The following is a 25531-nucleotide window of genomic DNA, read 5'->3' as shown; positions in this document are numbered from 1 at the left end:
AATCATATGTTCATAATTTTAGCAAATTAGTAAATCATACTTTGTCCTTTTTTTTTTTTTTTAACTTTTTTTTAGAGATTTTCTGAAAAACTCTGAAACATACGGCTTACGGTTTCATTTTAGGAAGGAGGTGATAGCTGGTTTAAATGTAAATTCACCGTGACTGAGGTAGACCCTTCTTTCCGAGGTCAATCCTCACTCGTTCACCAACATGGCGGTAGATCTCCACTAGACAGCTCATGGCTCCATCACGCACCTGCAATCCATTCAATCAATTGATATCAAAGCTACGCATATCCATATCCATAGCAAGCAAACAGAGACGAATAAAAAAACAATACAATTAAAAACACATGTTTTTGAATGCAAACATAAAAAGCCAATTCAGTAATAATGTCAGTGGCCCCACAAATGTCGTTTCTATTCATTACAATATTTACCTTTGAAACTGTCATAATTTATGTAAAGAAAACTGGAAAATAAACTAAGGTAGATCACTGAACATGCTGGTAATTTATTAAATAGTTCCATTTGGTAAGTGCAGGGTACACAGCTGGGGTCAAATGTTCTGTGAAACGTTTGGGAACCACTGAGTTATATTTAACAGGAGGCCCTACTTAGCTGCAATAAACCGACTTTGCCAGCAGAGGGCAGTCAAATAAAAGATGTGTTTCGGTGCAGCAGGTTATACCTGACTTGTGGGGTCTCCCAGGAGGTGGCAAATGTGAGGAACTATTTTGTTCAGCGTCAGACTCTGTGATCCAAACCTGGAAATAATTTTAGAAATGAGCTTCTATACGTGGAAACAACCACTGTACATATTGTATGAAAAATGATTTCATAGCTGGCTCAATATAGAGAAGGATGAATACATTTTTATCCAGAGACGTGAAGAAATGGTGAAGACGAAGAACATTTCTTTGCATCCGAATGTCTGCTGTGTACTGCAAGGCTCACATGTAAAAACTGAATGATTCATTGATGTGAGCTTACACATTTAAGGTGGCGATGAGACAGAGGCAGAGTCCTTCTCGGGTCCGGTTGTTCTTGTGTTTGAAGCCTCCAATCATTCGCTCCCAAACATACTGATAATGCATAAATTCAATATTCATGTTGCAATTATATCATAGTTGTCAGATTAGTTTGTAAGTGTTGATGTTCTCTCCCACCTGTGGGTTGGCAGCCTGGTCCATGATCTTCAGTAGAAGTGCTTGGTCCTGGTCCCGAACTTGGTCCTTAGCATCTCCCAGACGATCTATTAAACTGGGTAAAACTGAACAGAGAAAATTGTTAGATCTATAGCAGTGTTTCCTAGAATTGCTTGCCACAAATAGATTTGACACTACCTGTCATAAACACATTACAGGTATATTGGGATTGCCTGTCTGTGAACGTGGGTGGCTCAACTCTATACAGTAGGTGTCATTTCAGATAAAATAATAGGTTATTGATTTGAATAGTCATTGAGACAAGGTCCATTTTTTGTTACAATTTTATTATTGAGGGGCTTTTTCATTGAAACGTCCTTCTGCCTTATGCGTTCAACTTTTTAGTTTTAATTATTTTACTAAATTTACCGTCATTTCAGTTGACCAAACAGTTGTGAAATTTAGTCGACTAAAACAAATATGTTGATAACTAAACTAAAAACTAAATGTGAAAATTAAAACAGTGTGCAAAGGTGTATGAACTAGAGGTTTGGATGTCAAACAGCTCACCTGTCGCGACCTGCATCCTGAATCTCTCCTGCAGTCTGCTGACAAAGGCTGATAGTAGGTCCATCCCCAACAATACCACCTAAAGCACACATATCAGCACCAAAACACTCACAAAATGGCTCAAACTTTCTTAAATAAGCAGACTGGGGAAAGCAAAAATAAGCCAAATAGTGTTAAATATAACACAACAACATTCAATACAACATACTAAACAAAATAAGGTTTTAGCACAAAAGATGGGGGAGCTGCAAAGCATTGTGGGTAATCGGATAAATACAGAGTTTTCTCGCAATTTATTCAAAATACATTATTTTCATGACTTCAGAGTAAGAACTATTTGCTGTTTCTTGCCCTTGGTGAGCTGAAAGTGTAAAGTCACACACAACCCTGAGTAAGATTACTATCCATTCTGGACTAATCTGTTGGAGCGACTACTTCGGTGTATGAATCCTTGTCTTGGGGTGCTTGGGACACTCAATGAACGTATAGTGAGAGTTTCCCTGCTAACACCAAAACAACACTTCCGCATCTCCCAGCCACTTACGGCTTGGGTTCTGGTGCAATTTTTGGAACTACTCCTATTACGTGTCGAATAAAATACATTGTCATTCAAAACCAGTGGAATACTGCTCCCTGCTGGAGAACATGAGTAACTACGCCAATGACATCATGCACTACTAGCAGGTCATCGACACTTAATATTTATTGTTTACTAATCGAAATTTCGAAGTGTAGCTTGCTAAATTAAGCTTTTAATATTACTCCAAATGTATTACTTATTCTATTAATATAATGTCACTAAAAAACCTTTCATTCTTCTGCAAACATGAACTGCACACAGCACTGTAAACACATGTATATATGAATTCCATGTGCAGGCAGGAATGAAGAAATATTTCCGATGTCAGGAATGGTGATGTGCACTTTCTCAAAAATGACCTTGAAGTTGCTGGAGTTGACCCATGAGCTGGCCACCGTCTCCACGATCCTATCCAGCGTTCCCTGGTCCTGCTCCATCTCTGGGCACTTGTCCTCTTGCAGGATTAGCGCCACCAGTTCCTGGCCCACCTGGAGCCTCTTGCTCAGGTCCTTGAGCATCACCTGCTCAAGCAGATAGTCCATAGCCACGACCACCTCATCTTCCTCCTCCTCCGCCATTGGAGGAGAATTCAGGAGCACGAGCAGGCTTCCAGCAGGCTACACCTTATCGCAATGTCGTGGTAGCTGACAGGAACTTCGGTCACTTGGTACTGTTTTTAAGCCAGTTATGGTTTTAAGGAGGCAGCTGGTGCTGCTGGCAGAGCCCGTGTGAGCGCCATAATCACCCACTCCAAGGTCCAAACCATTCTCCTGTCTGCTCAAGCACAAAAAGAAAGATAGATCATAGCTAGGTGGCGAAGTTAGCATTCTGTGGTTAAGAGTTACGGTAACGTTACCTTGGTTCGAACAGGACATACTAAATAAAAAAACCTTTTGACCGTTTGCAACTCAACTTTGGTGACATTAATGCCTCTGATTTAGCGGGAACAAGAGGCCATTATTTGTCACTAATAGTTTGTTTGGCCGCTAGCTTCCCTGCTAGCACAACAGCTAGCCAACCGGAGCATTGAAGTGGCGGACGCTAGCGTTAGCCGAGTTAGAGCTTTGGCATTGGCTAGCCAGTGGCGTTAGCATTTACTTTGTGAAAGAATGTGTGGCGTGTCTATGAATTATAAATTCATTTCATCTCTCGATTAAAATATCACTCACCGAATGAAGCAAAGTCAGAAGCGGCGACGCTGCTTCGGTCCGCAGCTTCCGTTCATTCACATTGCAGCCCGTCAAACTATTAATAAACATTAAAAGTTATGTTAAAAACAAATCAAACTACAGATATTTGCTTGTCTACTAGTCCCTAGTCGCGTGTTTTCTTATAATTAAAAAACATTAGGACAGCAAAATGGGCATTTGTCAAGTAGTATGGACCTCATCGCGTGCTGTAGAACAGGGGGTCCCCAACCAGTCGGCCGCGGCCCGGGACTAGTACGTGGGCGGGGCTGAATCGGCCAAATGCAATATAAAAATCATTTTTCACCAAAGTTGGCCAGTGCCTCTGTGTGGCGACAAGCGAGTTAACAAGCTTTCCCTGCGTGGCTGCTGAGGGGGAAAAAAATACCCTCCCAGGCCAATGAGGATAATGCGCAGACAACAAAGCAAAATTCAACTGAAATTATGACAGCAGTGACATCAAATGGGGACTAATTGTTTCCCAGCACACTGGTGTGGATCATTTTGGATTCATGTGAAAAGGAACTCAACGGCATCAAAGATGTTGTTGCTATTCCCGTCCAATTACTGGACTGGATTTCCAGTGCCGACCACTACCAAAACAATGGGCGGTAAAAATGTCCACTGTTACTCATGGCCATCCAATCAATCCAAATATCAATAGTATTGATTCTGTGGGTAGTATCAGTCGCAGGTGGATACTCAGGCGATAAGATCCATCAGTTCTGTCAGTTCTCATCTTTTCAGTTCTCTTCTATGTTAATTTCCACAAATATGTGTGTATTTTTATGTGGGATTTTTTTGTTCATATCGTTACATTGTTGATATTGTCATATTTATATATTATGCAACATTTGCATTATAAAATAAGGGACATTTTACAGAAAAATAAGGGGAAACTAGGGAAAATAAAGGCAATTCTGATCTTCCACAAGTATTAAGAACTTCCACAGTTCCAGCGGACGCACTCTCCAAATGTGGCGGTGTAACGTTATTTTAATGCCTTGGTTCTTTTATTTTGAATGCCTCATTTTACCGGCTACAGAAGGGATGTCAAACTCAATCACACAGGGGGCTTTAGGTTGTGGGCTGAACTGGACATTACACCACCTCATCGTCATTCTCTCAGTGTCCGGGCAAAAGCTACAGTATTTTATATCAACACAAAAACATCACAATCCGTGAGATGTCTGGAGAGGCCTGCAGACCATCACAGGCCATGGTAAAGGAGTGGGGAGAGACCAAGCCAGTGGGGACAAGATCTGGGCAGATGAACTCAATCTGTTTTTCAACAGATTTGAGTCTGCCCCCCCTCCCTCCCCTACCAACTCACCACTCTTCACCCCCACATCCCCATCCCAGCCATCCTCTACCCCCCTCTCCATAACTGATGATCAGGTGAGGAGTCAGCTGAAGAAGATCAAGGCAAGGAAGGCCCCGGGACCGGACGGCATCAGCCTTAGAATCCTCAAGGACTGTGCTGACCAGCTCTGTGGAGTTCTCAGGCACTTGTTCAATCTCAGCCTGAGCCTGGAGAAAGTCCCGGTCCTGTGGAAGACCTCCTGTGTGGTCCCGATACCAAAGACACCGCGTCCCAAGGAGCCTAACCACTTCAGGCCTGTTGCCTTGACCTCTCACCTGATGAAGACCATGGAGAGGATTATCCTGCAGCACCTGCGCCCCCTGGTGGGCATTCAGCTGGACCCCCTGCAGTTTGCTCACCGGCCTCGGATCGGAGTGGACGACGCAGTGATCTACCTGCTGCACAGATCACTGCTACACCTGGAGGACAGCGGGAGCACTGTGAGGGTCATGTTTTTTGATTTCTCCAGTGCCTTCAACACCATCCAGCCGTCACTACTCAGAGTGAAGATGGAGAGTGTGGGAGTGGACCAACACCTGACTGCATGGGTTATAGACTACCTCACCAACAGACCACAGTATGTGAGGCTCTATCACTGTGTGTCTGACATGGTACTCTGCAGCACAGGCGCCCTTCAGGGTACGGTGCTCTCCCCTTTCCTCTTCACCCTCTACACCTCGGACTTCACACACAACTCCACACAGTGTCACATCCAGAAGTTCTCCGATGACACAGCCATCGTTGGTTGTGTTTCAGAGGGGAATGATCTGGAATACAGGACAGTCATCAGGGACTTTGTCAGCTGGAGTGAGCTTAACCAGCTGCAACTCAACACCAGCAAGACAAAGGAGATGATCATTAACTTCCAGAGGAAAACATCTCACTTCACACCAGTGAACATCCAGGGAGCGGATATAGAGTTGGTAGACAGCTACAAATTCCTGGGTGTTCACCTTAACAACAAACTGGACTGGTCCGTCAACACCCACGCCCTCTACAAGAAGGGCCAGAGTCGCCTCCACCTGCTGAGGAGACTGAGGTCCTTTGGTGTGTGCAGGACTCTTTTACGGACCTTTTATGACTCTGTGGTGGCCTCAGCCATCTTCTATGCTGTGGGCTGCTGGAGAGGGGGCAGCACGGACAGGGACAGGAGCAGGATCAATAGGCTGATCAGGAGAGCGAGCTCTGTCCTGGACGGTCCTCTGGACTCCGTGGAGGAAGTGGGGGAGAGAAGGATGTTGGCTAAGCTGACGTCCATCATGAACAATACCTCTCACCTGCTACATGACACTGTTGTTTCCCTTAGCAGCTCCTTCAGCAGCAGACTGTTACACCCACGGTGTAAGAAGGAGAGGTTCCGCAGGTCCTTCATACCGACCGCTGTCAGGCTCTACAACACCTGCACCACCTGAACCATGTTGTAGTCAATATGTATTCTTTACACTGTACTCTTTACTTGCGTATCTTGCTTGCTGTTGTAACAAGTGAATTTCCCCGCTGTGGGATAGATAAAGTACAAATACAAATACAAATACAAATACAAATACAAATACAAATGTGTAACCTGGAAGAGTTGCTGTGGAAATGGGCAGATTACACATCTCCCAGCGTGCTTTTAAGTACGGTAGTTAAAATGATCACTTTTTACTGTGTTATGCCACTTTAAGGCATTATTTTGTACAGACAAGGTGTAATAGTTAAAGTGATGCCGTTTTTAGTTGTGTACAGTTAAATTATTTTTACTTTTGGTCTGAATCTGGCACCCTTATTAAGAATGGTTGTGGATGTTGTGCTATATACAATATTGTTTACACTTTTAAAAGTAAAATGCCAGAGGGGTAGTTTATACCAGAGAAATCACTGTAAGCACTTTGTTTGATAAGGTCCATGAGGCGGGCCAACCCAATGCTATTTTCCAGTTCCAGTTCCACAGGCCGGATGAAATTGCAGCACGGGCTACATTTGGCCCCCGGGCCTGAGTTTGACAGATATGGACTACTGGATGTATTACGCTAATGTTGCCCGAGTGGACCGGAAGCTGGGCTGCTCCGGCGGAAACTGACGGTTTCTTTATTTTCCCCCCAATAAAAGTTAAAATATAGAAAAAATACGAGAAACTCTTAAACAGGAGGAAAGAAGGGCAAAACACGGTAGTTTGCCAGGAAAAAAAAGTGGGGCATTGACAGGTATGACACAAAAACTCATCTCAGGGAAGAAATAACGGCACAGGAGGGCTGTGTGAGCAAAAAGCCAAAGCATTCGGATGCAGAGCTTGTCGTTCTTGCTTTTGTTTAGTTATTTTGCACTACTGACTTTCACACAATTGTATGCAATAAAAGGGAATGAGTGCACAGTGTTATTGTGTTGCTATTGTCTTGTTTTCTTGTACTTACTGTATATATTGTGAAATTTTTCAAATACGTTTGTTTTAATCTGTTTATTTGTTTGATATAAATTAAAGACAAAATCATTCAATGATCTTGAAAAATATCACGTTAAAAGAATCAGTGTCGGTATCAGCAATACTGGCCCTGCATTTACTTGGTATGGGATATTGATAAATGACAACAGCTTGAGGTTACTTACAGTCCGCCATCTTATTACTTGACTGGTGAGTGGCAGTCAGATGTGATGCAACTGATCCCAGTCCAGCTGCAGCCAGCAATGTGAACCACTACAGTATCACACAATGGATGCGGGGCGGGCTTTCTGTCAGCTGCAGGTGCGCCTCAACACGTCAGGCTTGTATGTGTCAATGTCAAAAGGCCTCATTTTCATTCCTGGAGCCGGTCATGTCCCACCTGGCCCTGAAATGACCACAAAAATCATTTATTTTATGGTTCATGGGAGGGTGGAGCAGGCAGAGTTTGGCGCAGATTGCACGGCGGAGGATGTCAAAGGTGAGAGGGAGGATTTTATTTGCATGATTAGAATTGCATTTTATACAATAATGTCTTCTTTTAAAAATGCATCAAACAGGAATAAAATGTTTTTTTAAAGAGTGAAATGTGTGATTGCACATGAAATTTCCTCATAAAATGAGGAAATAAATCAGTGATGCTTTGGCATATAAGGACTTGACCTCCATGTGGTGTTGACAGGTCCTCAGAATAAAGAGCTTCATTCTCTGTGGTTCTGCCATGTTGACACAGATACATAATCCATGTGTCATCTGGCACGGCCACTTTAATCAACCTGAGAATTGAAAAAAAATCCCTACATTTTTTTAAATACTGGAACAGAGCATGGTTACTGGGGGTGGGAGATACTGCTAGATTTTTATCGATCCAATACCAAGTAAATATAGGGGATATTTTTATGGATACGTTTTAGTTGAAATATTTCAAGATCATTGAATGATTTTGAGATTTTGCCTTTAATTTGATGATTATGATTATAATCAGAGTAAGACACAGGAAACATAAATTTAATTTCTTATTTTCTTGTTCTTATTCTCATTGCAATATACTGTAAAAATACAATTACAACAAAATAGTAAAATTATTCCCTTTCATTACATGCATTTTTTTTTAACAAACAAAAACTACAATTGACTCATTTGTAATCCTTTGGCTTTCTGCCCCAAAACCACTCCTGTGTCTTGTTATTTTTATAGTTTGTAAACAATATAACAATACAGTGGATCCCCGTGCATTTGCGATTCAGCATTCACGGCTCCACAGATTTGCAAATTTTTGGTCAAAAATCGTGTATTTATTCTCCAGAAATAGGCGTTTTTGTTTTTTTTTTTCCAGAAAACACATCTCATTCACCATAAGTCGGCAATAATTTCATAAAAACGTGATAATTCAGGTAAAATGTACAGCATATATGTAGCACTGTTTAAAAAAAGCTCAAAATATTTACATACCTGTACTTATGTCTTTATGCTTCACTGGTAATGTTATTACATCAAATGATTTCACAGCATCGTTCACTGGTTCTTGAACACACCACAGCAACAAAAGTGAAACTTCATGGCCAAAAACATTGGAATCTATATGCCTGTGTGGAATACAAGCAAATCAGTATACTGTACAGACATGGGCATAGACATTGCCAATATTTGTGGCTTTGACTGTATATCACTTCTACACCGTGACGTCATCTTCCATGGATCATCATACATTATCATTCATGAGTGGTGAATACCTGTACATTTTATACTTGAAAATGTGTTTAAGTGTGTGAGGCATATTGAAGAGGGAAGCCGGAGGGCTCTGGAGCTAATCTAATAATTACAACAGCCACTCTTATTGCAAATGCTTTGAAATGGGAGGAGAACGTCAACGTCAAGGTAGCAGGAGGGTTTGGAGGGAAGCAGTGGAGCGAGCTGTGTGTCAAAAATAGACATTTGAATGGCCATTTTCCATCATTTGCTTGCGGAACGTAACCCCTGCGTAATCTACTGTATATAAATGTAACAATGTACAATATGAAGGACAGAACACACAGAAACACACGTTCATTTATGGTGCAGTATCACCAGTTGCTTGACTTAAAGAGGACAGTCATGAAACACCCGTGATTTATGAAGCTGTTCATACTTGACTATCACATGTGACAGACCTGTTCCGAGCGGCAGCAGATGCAGCTCCTCATCACATCCTGAAGATGTACAAAGCCAATGGCAGCGTGGTGAATATCTCGCCCATGCTGGAGCCCAACAGCCAGGACTCGTACTACCGGCTGGAGGTGGTGGCATCTGACCTCCACAGTGAGCAGTCTGCAAAAAGATTCATTCAGTCTTTTATCAACCTTTGCTTGACACCGTTACATTATTAGCTACCATTTAAAAGAGCTCTATAGTCCCCACAAGTTCTTCCGCACATCATTTAAGATGTATAAACAAGTGAAAGTCAACATCTTTTATGATGCAGTACTGTATCTTCATACTAACAGTGTTTCGAGAAAAAAGCTTCAGCACTAAAGACCCTTTCTTGCAAAGTGGATGCAGATTTACCATCGTATGAACTGTAACCAACCTAGGACATATTGGATTTATTATTTGTCTGTGGTGTTGTTTCGTCTCTCCCCAAATCAGCTGGAATAGGCTTCTGCACACTTGTGATCCTGAACAGGATAATCAATAGAAAAAGAATGGATGTGTCACGAGTGTAACAAAAGTTTATTACAAATAGTGTCCTCACAGGAAGTAAAAATACACCAGGCCGAGCCACGGAAAAATATCTAAAGAACAAAAGGTGCTGCGAGACACGGAGATAGCAGGGAGAAATATAACTAGAAATAAAAGCCCTACCGAAAACCAGGCAGGAAAAAATATCACTAGAACTAAAGCGCTGGTGAAATCCACGCAGGTAGATTCTATGGCAAGAATGCACAAATATAGCCGCTGCTGGAAGTAGCCAGGCAGGGAATCCAAATGACTTGCAAGACAATTAGCAGTAGACCAGATAGCAATGAACATGAGATGATACAAAAGGCTTGGGAGGAGCAGGACGCAGGCAAGGTTGCAGGGAACAATCCAGCAACGGACACTCCAGGTGAGAGTCCAGGTGATAATGGGTTGTAGGTGTGTACAGGTAGCTCCTTCCCATGCCTGTCAGCAGTGTGCTGCAACAGATCACAAACAGGAGGCAGCAAAGCATCAGCACAGCTCATGACAGGCTGAGTATTTGTCAAAGGGTAGACAAAACCAGGTGTGGACTCAGTCATGTGCATTTTGTTAGTTGCTGTAGTAGAATCCAGGTTAATAGCTCAATGCCTTTGTCGTGAAGTTTACTTTGAACTGAACAGGAAGTCACCATGTGCAGATTTTAATCCCGTGTAACTAGACGAGGGGTGTCCAAAGTGCAGCAGGGCGGCCATTTGTAGCCTGTGGCTGTTTTTTTATTGGCCAGCAGCATATTATGAAAATATCATTTAACAAGAAAATAAAAAAAAAAAAACAGCAAAAATGGAAAAAGGATGTTACCAAAACACAGACAGAAACAGACACATTTTTTAATAGAAATTACACATTTGGCTCTCAAATTTTATGTTGACTTAAGCGGTCACTTTTTAGTAACAAGAACAATACGGTGGACCTGTATGTGATGAGTTGGTCAACCAGAAGGCTCGTGGACATACGCGGGTTCCACTGTAATAGTAACGCATGAGAGGGTGTCTTGTGTGCTGCATTGTGGTCATCTACAACCATGGATTACTAGTTCAAGACAGATGCAACACATCAAACTCCCAGAGAAGTTCCACTTATTCCACTTATCTGTAGATTCTGCTCCCTCATCTCGTGTCCCATCATTGCTTTAAGATAGTTTGTGTCCAAATGTAGGTGTTGCCATGCCAACTGAGCTGGACGACATGGAACACAGGTAAGTGTCTCTCTGACAATAACTGACAGAAGTGCGAGTGGCAAGGTCTCACATCCTGTAGCGTATGTGTGATCAGGCTGTGTCACCTGGAGACCAAAGTCCTGGAAGACTCAAGGAAGACTCCAGAAATCATTTGTGATCTGAAGAGTCAAGTGGAGTCCTTCAAGCGCAAGCTAGAGGTTTGTCATCCTGCTGAGCCTCGGTGGCCGGTCCACTTGCGACGGCTGAAACATTTGTTCCCTGTTAGAGCGTCAAGCACCTGAGCTGGATGGGTCTGTTCAGGGATGACAGGCCGCCTAAAGCCAGAGGGCCTCAGCGGAGCGTGATTGAGGAACACCAGCAGGTCCGCAGGAAATTCCTCAACATGAGGTGACCGAGTGGGCAGGTTCTTTAACAGTTTCCGATCCAAATCAAGGATGTTTTGTGATGCAAGACGTTTCTGTAGCTCACTGCAGGTGACAGAAGAAGTGAGGGCGCATCTAAAAACTCCCATTTTTGACAACTGGTGAGTCCAAACATTAATGCATACGCACAAGCTCCGCCACACGACTGTGTGATATACCATTGACAGGCAGTGGGAAGAAGCGGAGATGCTGGTGCTCCTCCAGGTGATGTTCACCGACCTGGACTTCCTGACAGCGTTCCACATCGAGCTGGATGTCCTCCAGAACTTCCTGTTTGAGGTCTACTGCCACTACAACAACATCCCCTTCCACAACTTCCAGCACTGCTTCTGCGTCACTCAGATGGTGGGACCACCGGGAGTCCAGCACTACCGGCAAAGGAGCGTTGTGTTGTGACTGTTGTGTTGTTCTGCAGATGTACGGGCTCATTTGGCTGACAGACCTCAGGAACAAACTGGCTAGGACTGACCTCCTGATCATGCTGACTTCAGCTCTGTGCCATGACCTTGACCACCCCGGCTACAACAATGTCTATCAGGTTGCTTTGCCACGCTCAGCAGACTTCCTTCCATCAGTGAGATGATTGTTGACATTTCTGTCACGCAGATTAACGCTCAGACTGACTTGGCTCTTCGCTACAATGACATCTCCCCACTGGAGAACCACCACTGTGCCATCGCCTTCGGCATTCTGTCCAAGGTGCCTGCGGCTTCCGGTCGACCTCTAACGTTTTGACAGCTCAGTCACCTCGTTCTTCTTGTCAAATCTTTGCAGCCGGAGTGCAACATCCTCAAACATCTCACCAGCGAGCAATACAAACACATCCGTGCAGGAATGATCAAGTAACCTGGCCACTTGCGTTTTCCATGGAGATGTTTATTCTCAATTTCACATCACGTTGTGTTTCCAGGTGCATCCTGGCCACCGACATGGCGAGGCACAATGAAATCCTTAACAAGTTCAAGATCATCCAGCCCATGTTTGACTTCAAAAACAGGGATCACAAGGAAGTGGTAAAGAACTGAACCCTCAGGTGCTTTTGTTTTTGAAAGGAAGCCTGACTCAACAGTGGTTATTGGCCTATGTGTGCAGCTGATGAAAATCATGGTGAAGGTGAGCGACATCTCCAACGAGGCGAGGCCGATGGCTGTGGCCGAGCCCTGGCTGGACTGTCTGCTGCAGGAGTTCTTCAACCAGGTTTGAGGCACGCACAGGAAGATCAAACTTGTAACAAGTAAAGGAGAGCACGGTTAAGTAGGGTTTGTTTTTACCTCACCATTTGATCCATGTGGTAGTCAAGCGAGTAAAAATTAAGTGCTACTATAACTGCAAGCGACGTCTGCACATGTGAAAGAAAGACAGTGGTGTGAGAAGTCCGTGTCATCATGTCTGGGCCGCAGAGTGACACGGAAAAACTGAAAGGACTTCCTGTGACTCCGTTCATGGACCGGGACAAAGTGTCCAAGCCGTCCTCCCAGACCAGCTTCATCCGCTTTGTCCTGCTACCACTATTCACCGAGCTCACCAAGCTCTTCCCTTGTCTAGAGGTAAAACATCTACGACGTGATTCTTCTACAACCTGCAACCATTTAAAGCCCTCTTGTGTGTTTCGCCCCGCAGCAACATATTCTGGAGCCAGTGCAGAGAGCCCTGGAATACTACTCAGACCTGCAGAGGGCTACCCAGCACGAGGAGGTGACCACCAAACCCTGATGAGGCCGACATAGTCAGATGATAAAAGTTCTGTTCTAACAATCGTGTGAATGTAGGTAATATTGAAATAAACAAGTGTTTAACATATGTTACACTACTATTTTAGGTGATTTTTGATGGTAAGACAAATACTTTATTTTCCATCACTGCATTTACATGTCCCAACCAAAGTGCAAATATCTCATTGTTGAAAATATGAATGAAAAAAATAAATTAAATCACATAAATACACATTTCAATACATTCTGTTGGCATTTCAAGATAGATTCAGCGCAACACTTACAGTCGCTCCCCCATTCACATTTTCAGTCCAGTGTGATGGACGTGAGCATCTGATGTATTAGTTATTCTTCACCACAACAAAAAGACAACACAGGGCATGGCATCGTATGGCACACACAAACTGACTGACTGTTTACTTATGGGAGTACAGTATGTAGATTAGGAAAGTAGGAAGTGTGCAAGTGTCCTTCCCATCATTACTGTATTGAGTTGTGTAGAGTTGCCACAGTGATTAGATACATTACAACAGGGGTGTCCAAAGTGTGGCCCAGGAACCGCTTTTAGCCCACACCCGCGCCCCCTTTTTTTAACTGGCTCTCGGCATACAGTCATCCCTCATTTATCGTGGTTAATCGGTTCCACACCCGACCATGATACTGTATTTCCGGATTCTATTAAATATATAAAAATATTTATAAAGCAAATATTTTCATAGTGAGCATATAAAACCTCTATATGACCTTCTAAATACAATTTTTAACATTAATAGAGCCCTCTAGTCATGAAAAAACATCCCTATAGTCACCTTTACACTTGTATTATCCAATATAGTAGACATAAAAGAAAATGAGACACAATATAGACTCGACTTGTTAGCGTATATAGAGCTCCCTGTTTATTTATTTTTTTACTTCCTATTTCTGTACAGTACTTCCTGTGGCGACTATTGTCTCATCAATGTAACATCACTGACACCTAGGGACCAGTGTAGAATACTTCATTATCACGTCTTTGAATGAGTCTTCTGAATGTCTTTTATTTGTATTTTAGTTAATTTAGACATTTTTATGCTTGAAAATGCTTAATATAGGCCCAAATTAAATATGTCTAATAATAGGCTGTAGTCAACCATGAAACAGTATGATTTATTAATTCATATATTTTGAAAAAACATGTAGAGTGAAGCCACGAAATTCGAAGCGCAAAGTGGCAAGGGCGACTGCATTTTGAGAATAAAATAAATTATTAATGAAATATATCATTAGATATTACATGAATTTGCTTTGTCACCTATAACACAAAAGTAAGATAATGATGTTTTGTTTGGATAGTTTAGTATATATTGACCCACAATGGATTGGTTTTTGCATCTTTTATGTACAAAATATTCAGTGGCCCCCGCATCCATCAATTTCTTATCTATGTGGCCTCTGGTGGACAAGTTTTGGACACCCCTGTATTACAGTATTAAAAGAATCCGTTAAATCACTACATTAAACTTTTTAGTCATTTAACCCTTAAAAAAAAAAAAAAAATTCATCCTCAAATTCAAACACAAACATTCACACGTTTGTACATACGAGCACTGTGCAAACCTGCTGTCCCAAAAATAAAAAGATGTTTTGAGAAAAGACTCCAGACGTGGACCATTTAGCAACAGGTGGACCGTGAGTGACATGACAGCGCTACGTGCCAAAGGTGAGACTCGCCTGTTCAGAGGTGGGAGGGCATTCTCACAATTTTACAGGGTGCAGCATGTCACGGAGCTAATTGAACATAATGGACTCTGGATCCTGGTTCATCATTTGCGCCATGTGACGCAAAACGTCCTTCTTGGTGATGATGCCGAGCAGACGCCTGGCGAGATGACAATGAAATAAATGACCAGAGACACAACAGAGACATTGACAATGTTCTGACAGCGCATCCTCTTTCTTACCCGCTGCGTGTGACTAGACACTGGCGGAGACCCAGCTTGCGGAATATGTCCACCACAGTCTCCATGGGTGTGTGGTCAGTGACGGTAAACGGGCTCAGGTTCAGTATGCGACGCAGCTTCAGCGGCTGTGGGGTGCTGGCTGGCAACTGCGGTGCGTCCTCTGTGAAGTAGACTACCGAGCTGCTCACCACACCATCTTGTTTCTGACGGGCGTTTTCTGTGTGGAGACACACAAAGAATAATGTAACAGATTGACATGTCTTGGCAGCCGAAGGAGAAGCAAGCTGACTCACTGATTGCGAGCGTGAGGTCTCTGCGCTGCACAAAGCCGATGAGCCGCTCAGACTCTCGAGAGACAACAACTGGGAAGCCATTATAATCTGTGTCTTTGATCAGCGTCTCCACGTCCTCCACAGTGGTGGCATCCTGCGTGAGGACGGCCAGCGGTGGGTCGTTCCTGCGAGGTCGCATGACATCAGCAGCCAAGGTGCGGTGGGTGAATTCATCCCTGACATCCAGGTATGGATACCCGTTGAGCTGGATGTGCGACTCATAGATGCCTTCCTTCCCAAAGGCATCAGCCACCCACTTGCTGGTGACAGCGGCTGCCATCAGCGGAACGATATACTCGAGACCACCGGTGAGCTCGAACATGATGACCACCAAAGAGACAGTCATCCTGGTCACGCCACCTAAAGAATTAACACAACACAGAGCGTTGTGAAAGCCGACAAAACAAAATACTTCTCTGATTTCATATCTCATAATGTTAATAACCCACGTGTATTTTTTTTCAAACAATTCTGTTTCTGATTTAAACACCACTCCATCCACCACATGGAAATATTGTGAGACGTGAAAATTTCTTGGACTTCAACAATAAGGTTGCATCTATTTGAGCCAATACACCCCTTTCTTTTGATTTGTCCATATCAACACAGTGCTCTAAATGCTTTTATCAGTTTCAACCTGTTTCACTGGCTTTTATTACCAAGGTAGTTGATGGACTTAAACATGTCCCCCATGTTTGTAATATCACCAACAGCAGTCTGTCCTCTGGTATTGTGCCATCCTTTTCTAAAAAAGGCTGGTCTTGATCCTTCACGTTTATCAAATTATCGGCCTATTTCCAAACTGCTTTTTGTGTCAAAGATTTGAGGAAAAGCATCCTTGCACAGATACAGTCTTTTTTAGATGAAAATGGAATTTTAGACATCTTCCAATCAGGTTACAGGCCCTTCCATAGCACCGAGTCTGCACTTTTAAAAGGTTTTTAAAGAACTATTTTTAATGACTTACACTGGTGGCTCATCCATTTTAGCACTTTTAGATTTGACTGCTGCCTTCGACACAGTGCACCACATTATTCTTTTATTTTGCTTGGAAAACTGTGTGGGTGTCAGAGGGACGGCCCTTGAGTGGTTTAGGTCTTACCTGTCAGGGTATTGTAAAGGTGTTGATTGTGAAGTCCCCCAAGGATAAATTCTTGGGTCCATCCTGTTTGCTCTGTGCCTGATCCCACTTAGAAAGCATGGGATCTATCATTTTAATGCAGATGACTGCCAAATATACACTGTGTGGACAATTACTGTATTAGCCAAGTCAGGATATTTTCCAACCTCAAGCTGAATAAACTTGAATGCCTATTGGGTTTAAGCATACCAGGTGATGTGCATGTGTGTACTGAGCAAGGGTGTGGCCTTAGGAAATCAATACCCTTTATTTGGTGTGCACAATTATCAGGCAGCTTCTTTTCCTCTGGCAAAATGAGCCAGAAAAGAGATTTAACAGACTCTGAAAAGTCAAGAAGCGGAAAACATCTTTCATAGGGATGCAGCACTCTTGAAATTGCCAAGACATTAGGATGTCACCACAGAACCATTACATGGTTTGTTGCAAGTGCACAAAAGGGTCACAAGAAACGTGTCGAGAGAAAAACATGCAAATCCCACTGGATCCAACTCAACCCAAACCTCTGCCAATTTTTTCCACACAGTGGTACAGGAAAACGTGTGCATCTCTCAAGAAGACCATGATTTTTATGCAGGACAATGCTCCATCTCGTGCATCCAAGTACTCCACTGCGTGGCTAGCAGTAAAAGTCTCTGAACAGTGTCTGAAGGCTTTGGTTGCAGCTGCACAAAAAGTTGATGGTCAAATGATCAAGGATGTGACAGACTCCATGGATGAAAGGCTTTTCCGTGTTATTAAAGAGAAGGCTGGCTATATTGTTCACTGATTTATTTTTGGAAATGTCAGTTGTTACTAGTTACTTGTGAAGTTTGTGTTGTTTGTTTATCAGTCTGACTTTAAAAAATGAAAATAAAAGTAGTGAGGTGTGAATATTTTTGTTTTTCTTTGAGTTGCCTAAAAATGGTGTACACAGAGATATTCGTAACAAAAGCCAAAACCTCACTTTCACTTCAATCTTCAAGTTTGAGTTTTATTAACATTTTGGATTGACCAAGACCACTGTTATTATTAAATAATAATCAATAATGCAAATTGCCTAATAAATATGCACACAGTGTACCTACCACTCACAAAAAATGATCATGCCCCCCTGACACCCCTTTTCAAGTGCTTGGCTCAAAATTTCTTAAAGCTCAATGAGGGGAAGACAGAGGTTATCCTGCTTAATCACACCGGCACCCTTTTGGACTTGGGCCCCCTCAAAAACCATGTACAGTACGTCCTACAGTCACCAGCCTTGGCGTCATAATAGATAGTGATCTAAGTCATGCACGCCTTTATTTCGTCATGTCTTGACTACTGTACGTAATACACTTTACTCTGGAATAAGTCACAATGCACTCTCTCACTTACAGTTAGTCCAGAGCTCTGTGGCACGGCTTTTAACAGGAATCAAAAAAAGGGGAGCACATCACACCAATTCGAGCCTCCCTGCACTTGTTGCCTATGCGTTTTAGAATTTATGTTAAGATTTTATTGTTTATGTTTTATGGCGTTGAATGGACTGGCCCCTCAGTACATCTCGGATCTTATCCAAATTTACACTCCAGCATGCACACTGAGGTCCGAAGGCGAGCTCCAACTACTGGTGCCTAAGACGAGAATTAAGACCAGGGGAGACCGAGCCTTTACTGTAGTCGGTCCCAAGCTGTGAAACACTCTCCCCACTCATGTAAAAACGGCCCCCACCGCTTTAAGCCTCGTCTCAAAACCCACTTTTATTTTCTGGTTTTTAACTTGGCGTGAGCTGTGTGGTCCTCTGTGTCTTTTATTTTCTTTTTAGTTTTGTTTAGTTTTACTGATCCTAGTTTTTATTTTTACCTTTTTCTTGTATTGATTGCTTTTATTGTTGTTTTAAAGTTTTTGTTTTTATTTGATTTATTCGTTTTTACTGTATTATTTTGTACTTTACTTATTTATTGTTTTACAACTTTGTGCAGCACTTTGTAAATTGTGTTTATAAAATGTGCTACATAAATAAAGTGGATTGGATTGGAACACAAGTTTCATCAAGCAGACCTCCTCGCTAACTCCTTATTTCTAAACACAAGAACCTTGCTTACCCAGACAGGCCGCGGCACCCACCATGGCGTAGAGTCCAGGTGTGACACAGTCGGCGCCAGGCCGGCACCAGTTTTTGAAGATGATCCAGTCATGATGGTGGTATGCCATCTGTTCCACCGCGATGCCTACGATGCGCCCTGCGATGGCACCCACGGCCATGCTGGGAATAAAGAGCCCTGACGGGATCTGAAGACATCACAGTTGTCATCACGCCAATGTTTTCATGTGCAATCACAGACGACATGGAAACTAATTTGCACTGACCTTCATGCCAAAAGTGAAGATGGTGATGACAATCTTGAAGACAAGAGCGAGCGCCAGCTGCCACAGAGCATTGTAAACACCGGGGCCAGCCGGGCGGTCCGGGATGTCGTCGACAGGTCGGCTCATATTGGGGTTGTTGATGTAGTCGCACAGCTGAGACGACTCGAGCGCTCCACAGTCGTTGAAGAGTTCAGAGATGAGCTCACTGGTACTGCGCCGTGTGTACGGGTTGGGATATGCTAGCACAGCGGTGATGCCTGTCACTGCGATGACTTCCAGAACCGGGTATTTCCCCAGCTGGGTTGTCTTCCTCCGCCGACACCAGGCGATATTGGCGCGGATGAAGAGGGTCCCCCAAAGGCCACCAAAGACGCCTAGCAGGATGAAGGGCACCAGCTCAGCCATGTACCATGGCGTGTGGTACTCCACGTAGAACAGCACCAGGCGGCTGTTGCCAAATGGGTTGATGGAGCGCAGCGTGAAAGCAGCGACCAGTGCGGCAAAGAACGAACGCCATAAAGTCTTGAGAGGGAAGTAGTAGCTGACCTGCAGAAGACAGAGGATTTTGACAGCTTTAAACACATTCCTCACTTCAGCATGCTCCAGCATGGCCCTACCAGAAGATGAATGCCAGAAAAGAAAGATGTTACTTGGTCATCATAAAACCCACCTCCTCCAGACTGAAAAGAACCCCTCCGATGGGTGCGCCAAATGCCACAGACACACCAGCAGCCGCTGCAGCCGACAACACCTGCATATGCAAGACCGAAAGTGGAGTGAGCCGGCATGTCCACCCCATCACATGAGAGACTACAAACCAGCAAGTACCTCTCGTCGCTTTCCCTCGTTCTTGCTGTACTTGGAGAAGAGGCTGCAGAAGAGGTTTCCACAGCAGCATGCAACATGGACCAGAGGACCCTCTTTCCCCAGGCTGAGGCCCGATGACACTGCCAGCACCAGTGTGACAGTCTTGATGAGCAGCGTCCATTTTCCCAAATAACCACGGATGATGAAGCCACTGAGAATGGTCTTGATCTGAAAACAGGTCAGGGGTCTCATGTACAAAAATGTGCGTGGAATTCTGTCTAAAAGTCTCCATATGCCAGAAACCCAAAATGTACGTACAAACAAAAATATTCAGACTTAAAAAAATAAAAGGCGGCATACGCACACATTCACGCAATTTGTGGTTTATACATCCTACCTTGAGTAGAAGTGTGCGTACGCACCTCTGCCTCAAGTTACACCGTTTCCACGCCTCCCCTTCACTATAGAAAGTCAGTGCAAAGAGACTCATGAATGTGATGTCCCTATTTAAAGAGCCTTGACTGCATTGTTACCACAGCCGCTGTCCCACAGCTGGTGGGAAGAGGGAGAGGACCAAAAAGTGGATTTTCTCCAAAATGGAAGGTGTAAATACTGGAAAAAGTATCGTATTTGGAGGACACAGCAGTGGCATAACAAATAAAACCAAGACTGAGTGACAGCAAGTCCGATGTCATTGCTGTAAACGGAGCAGGGCGAAACAAGGCAAAAGCAAAAAACAATATATATATATATTTTGATTGATATAAGCTTAGAAAAATCTGTTTAATTTAAAGGTGGATGCAAAGAGTCAAAAGGCGATAAAGTTATGTTGAAAATTAATTGCTGTAATTCAAGACGGATATTTTAAGAATATTTTACATTGTGATGATATTAATACCATCAAAATATTAGGTATATTACAATTCTTTTATGAGGAACTCGGGATGTCCCAATCCGATCTTCAGGATCGGGCTCGGCTGCCGATCTGCTGTATTTGTGAAGATCGGATATCGGCTTCCGCCACGAGATCGGGCTGATGCGGTTGCTGTATCATAACTCTAAGCCACACTCCAACATGGTAGGCGCGGTAATGCGCCTCAAAGCTGGTTGGCAACTCGACTCGTGCTACCCGCAAGAAGAAGAAAACGCAACACCACTATGCAGACATGTTCGTGGTGTCTTGTGGTGAACTTAGGTTCACGTTGGATGTTGGATATTCGCCTCCGTAGCTACAGCGGTAGTTCCCTCTCACTGTTCCCAGACTGCTGCGTCATGGTGTAGGGAGCTAGCATGGGAAGAGTCGCTTTAACCGCTGGTTGCTTATAATAGGGGCCGCACAAACACTACTAAACATGTCAAAACGGCGGCAAAAAACCTTGGAAACTCCTCTGTTATGGAGCGTGAATGGAAGCTAGCGAGGTTAGCTTAATTTAGTTAGTGCAGCTGTGTGCGACTCAGGCTGGATGAGTATATTTTCAACGTGTTGTGTTTTACTGCTTTAATCTAAGGACCATTTTATAATGCCCACTGACGACGTGCAGGTTCTGAGTGACAAAAGACAAGAAGCACATTTATCTTGCACCCTGCGCTTATCAACTGTCAATTGCCATTCGCAATACACACAACAAATTCCTGCCTTCAAAATAAGAGCACTCGTTGTCACATTTGTCTAATTGTGTAAGCAAAATAAGGGTGTCATTAAAATATCTTACATTAATAACGCGATTGGAATGACATCTGTGACTCCATCTTCCTTAACCACAAGCACGGGCATTCCAGTTTGTTAAAGACTTTGTAGCAATATGTGCTGAGGCTGACATCCCATTAGAAAAGTTAGCTAAGCTACATCCATTTCTCAATTACTGGACAAAATAGGCCAATGATGTATTGCATCAATAAATGTAAGGATTTTTTTATTCACTAACCCAAACAGCACACACACTATGCTGGTAAAATAAGTGGAAAAGGTATTAAAAAAAAAAAAATTCTAGAAAAATTAAAACAGAAAAAAACGGAATTTGGGAAAAAATTAAACAGATTTCATAGGGCCGTACAAGATTATGTTTAAAAAAAAAAAAGCCATTTTAAATCACACCACAAATTGAGCCATAACCATGTCAAATGGTAAGTCCGACCCTAAAAGTATTTTGCACTCTCATTTTTTCCAATTCTATTTTTTATTGGATGGACTTATATTGGATATTTTATTGGATTAGGGACTGGATTCATAGAGGTTGTTACAAGGCAGTGGTATGACAAATACATGCTGCAATTGATGACAGACTTGATATACCGCTTGTCCTCACTAGGGTGATGGATATGCTAGAGCCTAACCCAGCTGCCTTCGGACGACAGGCGGGGTACACCCTGGACTGGTCGCCAGCCCATCACAGGGCACATACAGACAAACAACCATTCACACTTACATTGACACTTATGAACAATCGAAGTACCTGGAGAGAACCCGCGCACGCACGGGGGGAACATGCAAACTCCACACAGAGATGTTCCAACGGAGATACGAATGTAAACTTAAACCCTAGGGCATAATTTTATTTTAGAATTGTCATGATTATAAAATAAAATTACGAAATATTCAAGCGCTGCATGCATTGGGTTTTTCATGTATCTTTTAGTCCAGACACTACACTCGCGCATAATGGTGTTTATAATACTGTACTTCAGGACTGCCACCACAGCTATCAATCGATTTGCAGTTTCCTTATGTTGACGAGCACATACAGTACAATACAGTATGGGATATTATATTTGACTGACAAATGATACCCGTCGGTTTCATGCAAAATAGCAACGCCTTCCACAAATGTTTTTAAGTCAGTAACGGTGTGATGTCTTCATGCAATGATGGATCAACATTTAGGCTTCCATTGCATGTTGACTTCTAACATACGACTTCACTTCCCCGCTTAATATGTAGGTCACCTTTTTGCTATGTCTCCGAAAAGTGCGTACGCCACTGGTGTCAGGTTGTGTTTTCATATAGCTCACAAACTTTGCGCGGAAAGCAGCACATGCAACTGTCACCACCTCACCTCTGGGATTCCTGAGCCGCAAGCGTACGGAGCAAACACTCGCACGAGTGACACAGCCAGGAAGGAGAAGAAAAGAGCCCACAAGATGTACAGGAAGTAGTTTAGCACATATGCTCCAGCACCCTAAATGAGAGAAAAACGTGACATTACATCAAGCAAACTACAATGTGTTCACTCATTATTTAGGGAATTAAGGGAAATTAGGTGTTTCAACCTCAGAATGGCCTGTCATCAGTTCTGCCCACTTCTGCCACTGTGGACACTTGTCACGGTCGTCAAAGGTTGTCTCGTTAGACGTCCAGCAGCACTGTTCGTGGCTGTACCAGAAAGCGGACAGACACACACCCTCCTTTAGATCCGTCATCCAATCCACTGCCAGGTCGATGACTCCAGCCAGCGTACCTGGAGAGGATGTGATGGATTTCAACTGTAAAGATGGCGCTTTGTTGAAATAGTTCTCAAGGACTCCCCAAGCCCTCCTGACCAACCTGAGAGGAGTCCAATGAGCAGCATCACAACCCATCCAGACCAGGCATCGAGCAGGCTCTTGATCAGCTCCCATATCGACTCTTTACTCTTACTGGTGATCTGAGAGAAAAAAGATGGATGCAGCGGCTTTGTCAGAATGAGTAGCACTGACACAGAAGGTATCTTCGACAACCTTGCGGTGGCGGTCGGTGTCTCGTGACTTCTCTCTTAGCCAGTCGATGGTATGAAAGTCTTCATACGTGGCAACATCAGGAAAAGGTTCCTCCAGGAAGTCCATCAAGTTGCCAGCTCCATTCATCTCATCTGTGGGCGTGGCGCTGCTCGCACCTGCATTTGGAATCCCAGCATGTTATCATGAAATTTCCCGTCAACTTCTACGCATCATGTGGCCAGTGAGATGACCTAAATGTACATTTCATCCACAACCAAGTTGGAGGCAAGAAGTCGTTTTTATTTCTCCGTCAACAGAAACTGTGTCGTCGTATTATCAATGTGTGTTTGTTTTGATCTGATTATCTTTTTAGCTTATCGATGCCAACCGCCTTCTAATCTAGTCTAATATGTGTGGAAAAATGCGTTGCTTTACCCCCATCGCTGAATAGCAGATGACGTTAACTAAATCCCATCACTGGTAACGCTCGTGAGCTAGCTCGTTAGCATGCAGAATAAATTCTTTTACCTTCACCCGCCTCCATTTTGGAGTCCGTCCAACCGTTAAGGGGATTTTATTATAATATATATAGGAATATTTTAATGAATACAAATAACGGCACCCATTTCAGGTGCACGGTTAGACAAAAAAACAAACAAACACACAGTCAGCAGTCAGTCAACCTTCTCCCCTAACATGAAGCGTCCATCAGCTACGGTAGTCTCGCGAGATCTGCATTCAAAGATTGTCTAGCGAAGGATGCATCACGCTGCAATTTAAAAAAGATAAAAAGAACACACCAGAAATCAAATCCTAAAAATGTCATTTATTTGCTTTATCTTTATATAGGCAAGAACTTTCACAGCTGCTTCTTCTCAAAGAGCTTCTTCCACGCAGGCATTATGTGCTCATAGATTCTCTCAATCTGCAACAAACGCAAATATAACTTTAATTTCATGTTATGTTGAACAGCCAATTAACACATTTGACCATATGGTGGAAATACAGCAGCTTTTAACCTGCTCTGACTTCTTGACTCCGTATCTGAAGAATGTTGCCTGGTGCTCGCTGTTGTGGAACAGGATGTCAAAGGTCACTTCCTGTCCCATCGTGTCATCAATGGCTTGTTTCACAACATTGTGGAAATCTCTGGCTGGGATGCAATCATCCAGCATGTTGTTGACCTAAGCAGCAGCAATATTTTCTTACAGGTTCACTTCCCTATTTACAGCAACCAGTTCTCACAGATACTGTAACTTGTTGTATCACCTTGTAATTCTTTCCCAGCAGCTCCATTGGATCTAATTTGACTTGTGACCTAAGGGCACGTCCAAAGAGCACGAGCTTGGAGTCAGAATCTGGTGAACGGTGATGTTGAACGGTCACACAAGTACAGCACGTAAGCTTGAACCAAAAAGATCAAAACAAAACAAGAATAATAAACCTCGGGATGTCAGGTGAGCCACATAGCGAATGCCATCCCGCTCGCCATAGTAGACTGCAAAGTGGGAGAAGTATTTGTTCCGGGGATACTCCACAATGTCTCCAGGGAACAGCATGGGTGAAGAATGTTTCTGCAAAGACTGTGTGAACAGGTGACAGTTAGTGTTTTCTGCTGGAAAAAAAAAGGTTTTATTGCTTACCTGCCCCATGAGTTCACGTTTTGAGTGGCACTGCTTGTCTCGTCTAGTCTGGTCTGTTCCAGGCTACAGATGTGAACTCAGGCAGTAACACGGTGACCTCGCCCTCGTCACGGTCCAGCATTTTTCTGGTCACGCTGATGTCTTATCTCATCAGGTGCCAATGTGGGTGTTTTGTAGAGGACATTTGTAGGTGGCATGTGAAGCAGCTGTTTCCTGCTCAGAGAGAGTGAAAGAGGAAATCACTTAAGTGACACTTGTTTCATGTCAAGTGTGGAGGTAGAGCAAAGTCTTTTAGATGCACACACATTGTGCAGAATGTTGACAAACACAAAGTCCAGCTTAGTATGT

General features: G+C 43.3%; 4 protein-coding genes and 1 non-coding gene across 15 annotated transcripts in view; 2 read left to right on the top strand and 3 right to left on the bottom strand.

The window, feature by feature from the left end:
• LOC129180976 (CLIP-associating protein 1-B-like) overlaps positions 1-3720 on the bottom strand; it is a 28606-nt gene extending 24886 nt beyond the window's left edge. For 8 of the 11 annotated variants that reach the window (XM_054775474.1, XM_054775493.1, XM_054775484.1 and 5 more), the window contains exons 1-7: positions 3468-3720; positions 2658-3072; positions 1719-1797; positions 1170-1273; positions 994-1085; positions 692-767; positions 159-256 (exon numbers count right to left, since the gene is read on the bottom strand). In XM_054775474.1, the coding sequence (XP_054631449.1) occupies positions 159-256; positions 692-767; positions 994-1085; positions 1170-1273; positions 1719-1797; positions 2658-2876 (668 nt within the window). In that variant the 5' untranslated portion in view covers positions 2877-3072; positions 3468-3720. The remainder of the gene's footprint in view (positions 1-158; positions 257-691; positions 768-993; positions 1086-1169; positions 1274-1718; positions 1798-2657; positions 3073-3467) is intronic. The other 3 variants (XM_054775568.1, XM_054775530.1, XM_054775540.1) reach the window with 1 other exon arrangement.
• LOC129194658 (U4atac minor spliceosomal RNA) lies at positions 2163-2292 on the top strand. Its single transcript, XR_008573783.1, has one exon. It is a non-coding gene; the product is annotated as a U4atac minor spliceosomal RNA (small nuclear RNA).
• Positions 3721-7640: 3920 nt separating the features above from the next.
• Positions 7641-13347, top strand: LOC129185588 (high affinity cGMP-specific 3',5'-cyclic phosphodiesterase 9A-like). Its single transcript, XM_054782852.1, has 14 exons — positions 7641-7748; positions 9416-9565; positions 11141-11180; positions 11257-11359; positions 11428-11549; positions 11626-11685; positions 11752-11929; positions 12000-12122; positions 12191-12283; positions 12359-12426; positions 12495-12597; positions 12677-12781; positions 12985-13131; positions 13205-13347. The coding sequence occupies exons 1-14, from the start codon at positions 7661-7663 to the stop codon at positions 13295-13297; spliced, it is 1473 nt and encodes a 490-aa protein (XP_054638827.1). The 5' UTR covers positions 7641-7660; the 3' UTR covers positions 13298-13347.
• Positions 13078-24249, bottom strand: LOC129185570 (H(+)/Cl(-) exchange transporter 4). Its single transcript, XM_054782808.1, has 12 exons — positions 24069-24249; positions 23562-23716; positions 23389-23488; positions 23115-23302; positions 22901-23023; positions 19869-20075; positions 19711-19791; positions 19041-19586; positions 18776-18962; positions 15533-15931; positions 15240-15456; positions 13078-15157 (listed from the first exon to the last, which is right to left on the bottom strand). The coding sequence occupies exons 1-12, from the start codon at positions 24082-24084 to the stop codon at positions 15067-15069; spliced, it is 2310 nt and encodes a 769-aa protein (XP_054638783.1). The 5' UTR covers positions 24085-24249; the 3' UTR covers positions 13078-15066.
• Positions 24250-24346: 97 nt separating this feature from the next.
• On the bottom strand, positions 24347-25484 carry plaat1l (phospholipase A and acyltransferase 1-like). The gene is made up of 5 exons (XM_054782866.1): positions 25184-25484; positions 24985-25123; positions 24810-24898; positions 24560-24724; positions 24347-24465 (listed from the first exon to the last, which is right to left on the bottom strand). The coding sequence occupies exons 1-5, from the start codon at positions 25190-25192 to the stop codon at positions 24400-24402; spliced, it is 468 nt and encodes a 155-aa protein (XP_054638841.1). The 5' UTR covers positions 25193-25484; the 3' UTR covers positions 24347-24399.
• Positions 25485-25531: the final 47 nt, after the last annotated feature.

This window comes from Dunckerocampus dactyliophorus, chromosome 1 (assembly GCF_027744805.1).
Source record: "Dunckerocampus dactyliophorus isolate RoL2022-P2 chromosome 1, RoL_Ddac_1.1, whole genome shotgun sequence".
NCBI classification, from domain to species: domain Eukaryota; kingdom Metazoa; phylum Chordata; class Actinopteri; order Syngnathiformes; family Syngnathidae; genus Dunckerocampus; species Dunckerocampus dactyliophorus.
This window is presented reverse-complemented; position numbering and strand designations above follow the sequence as displayed.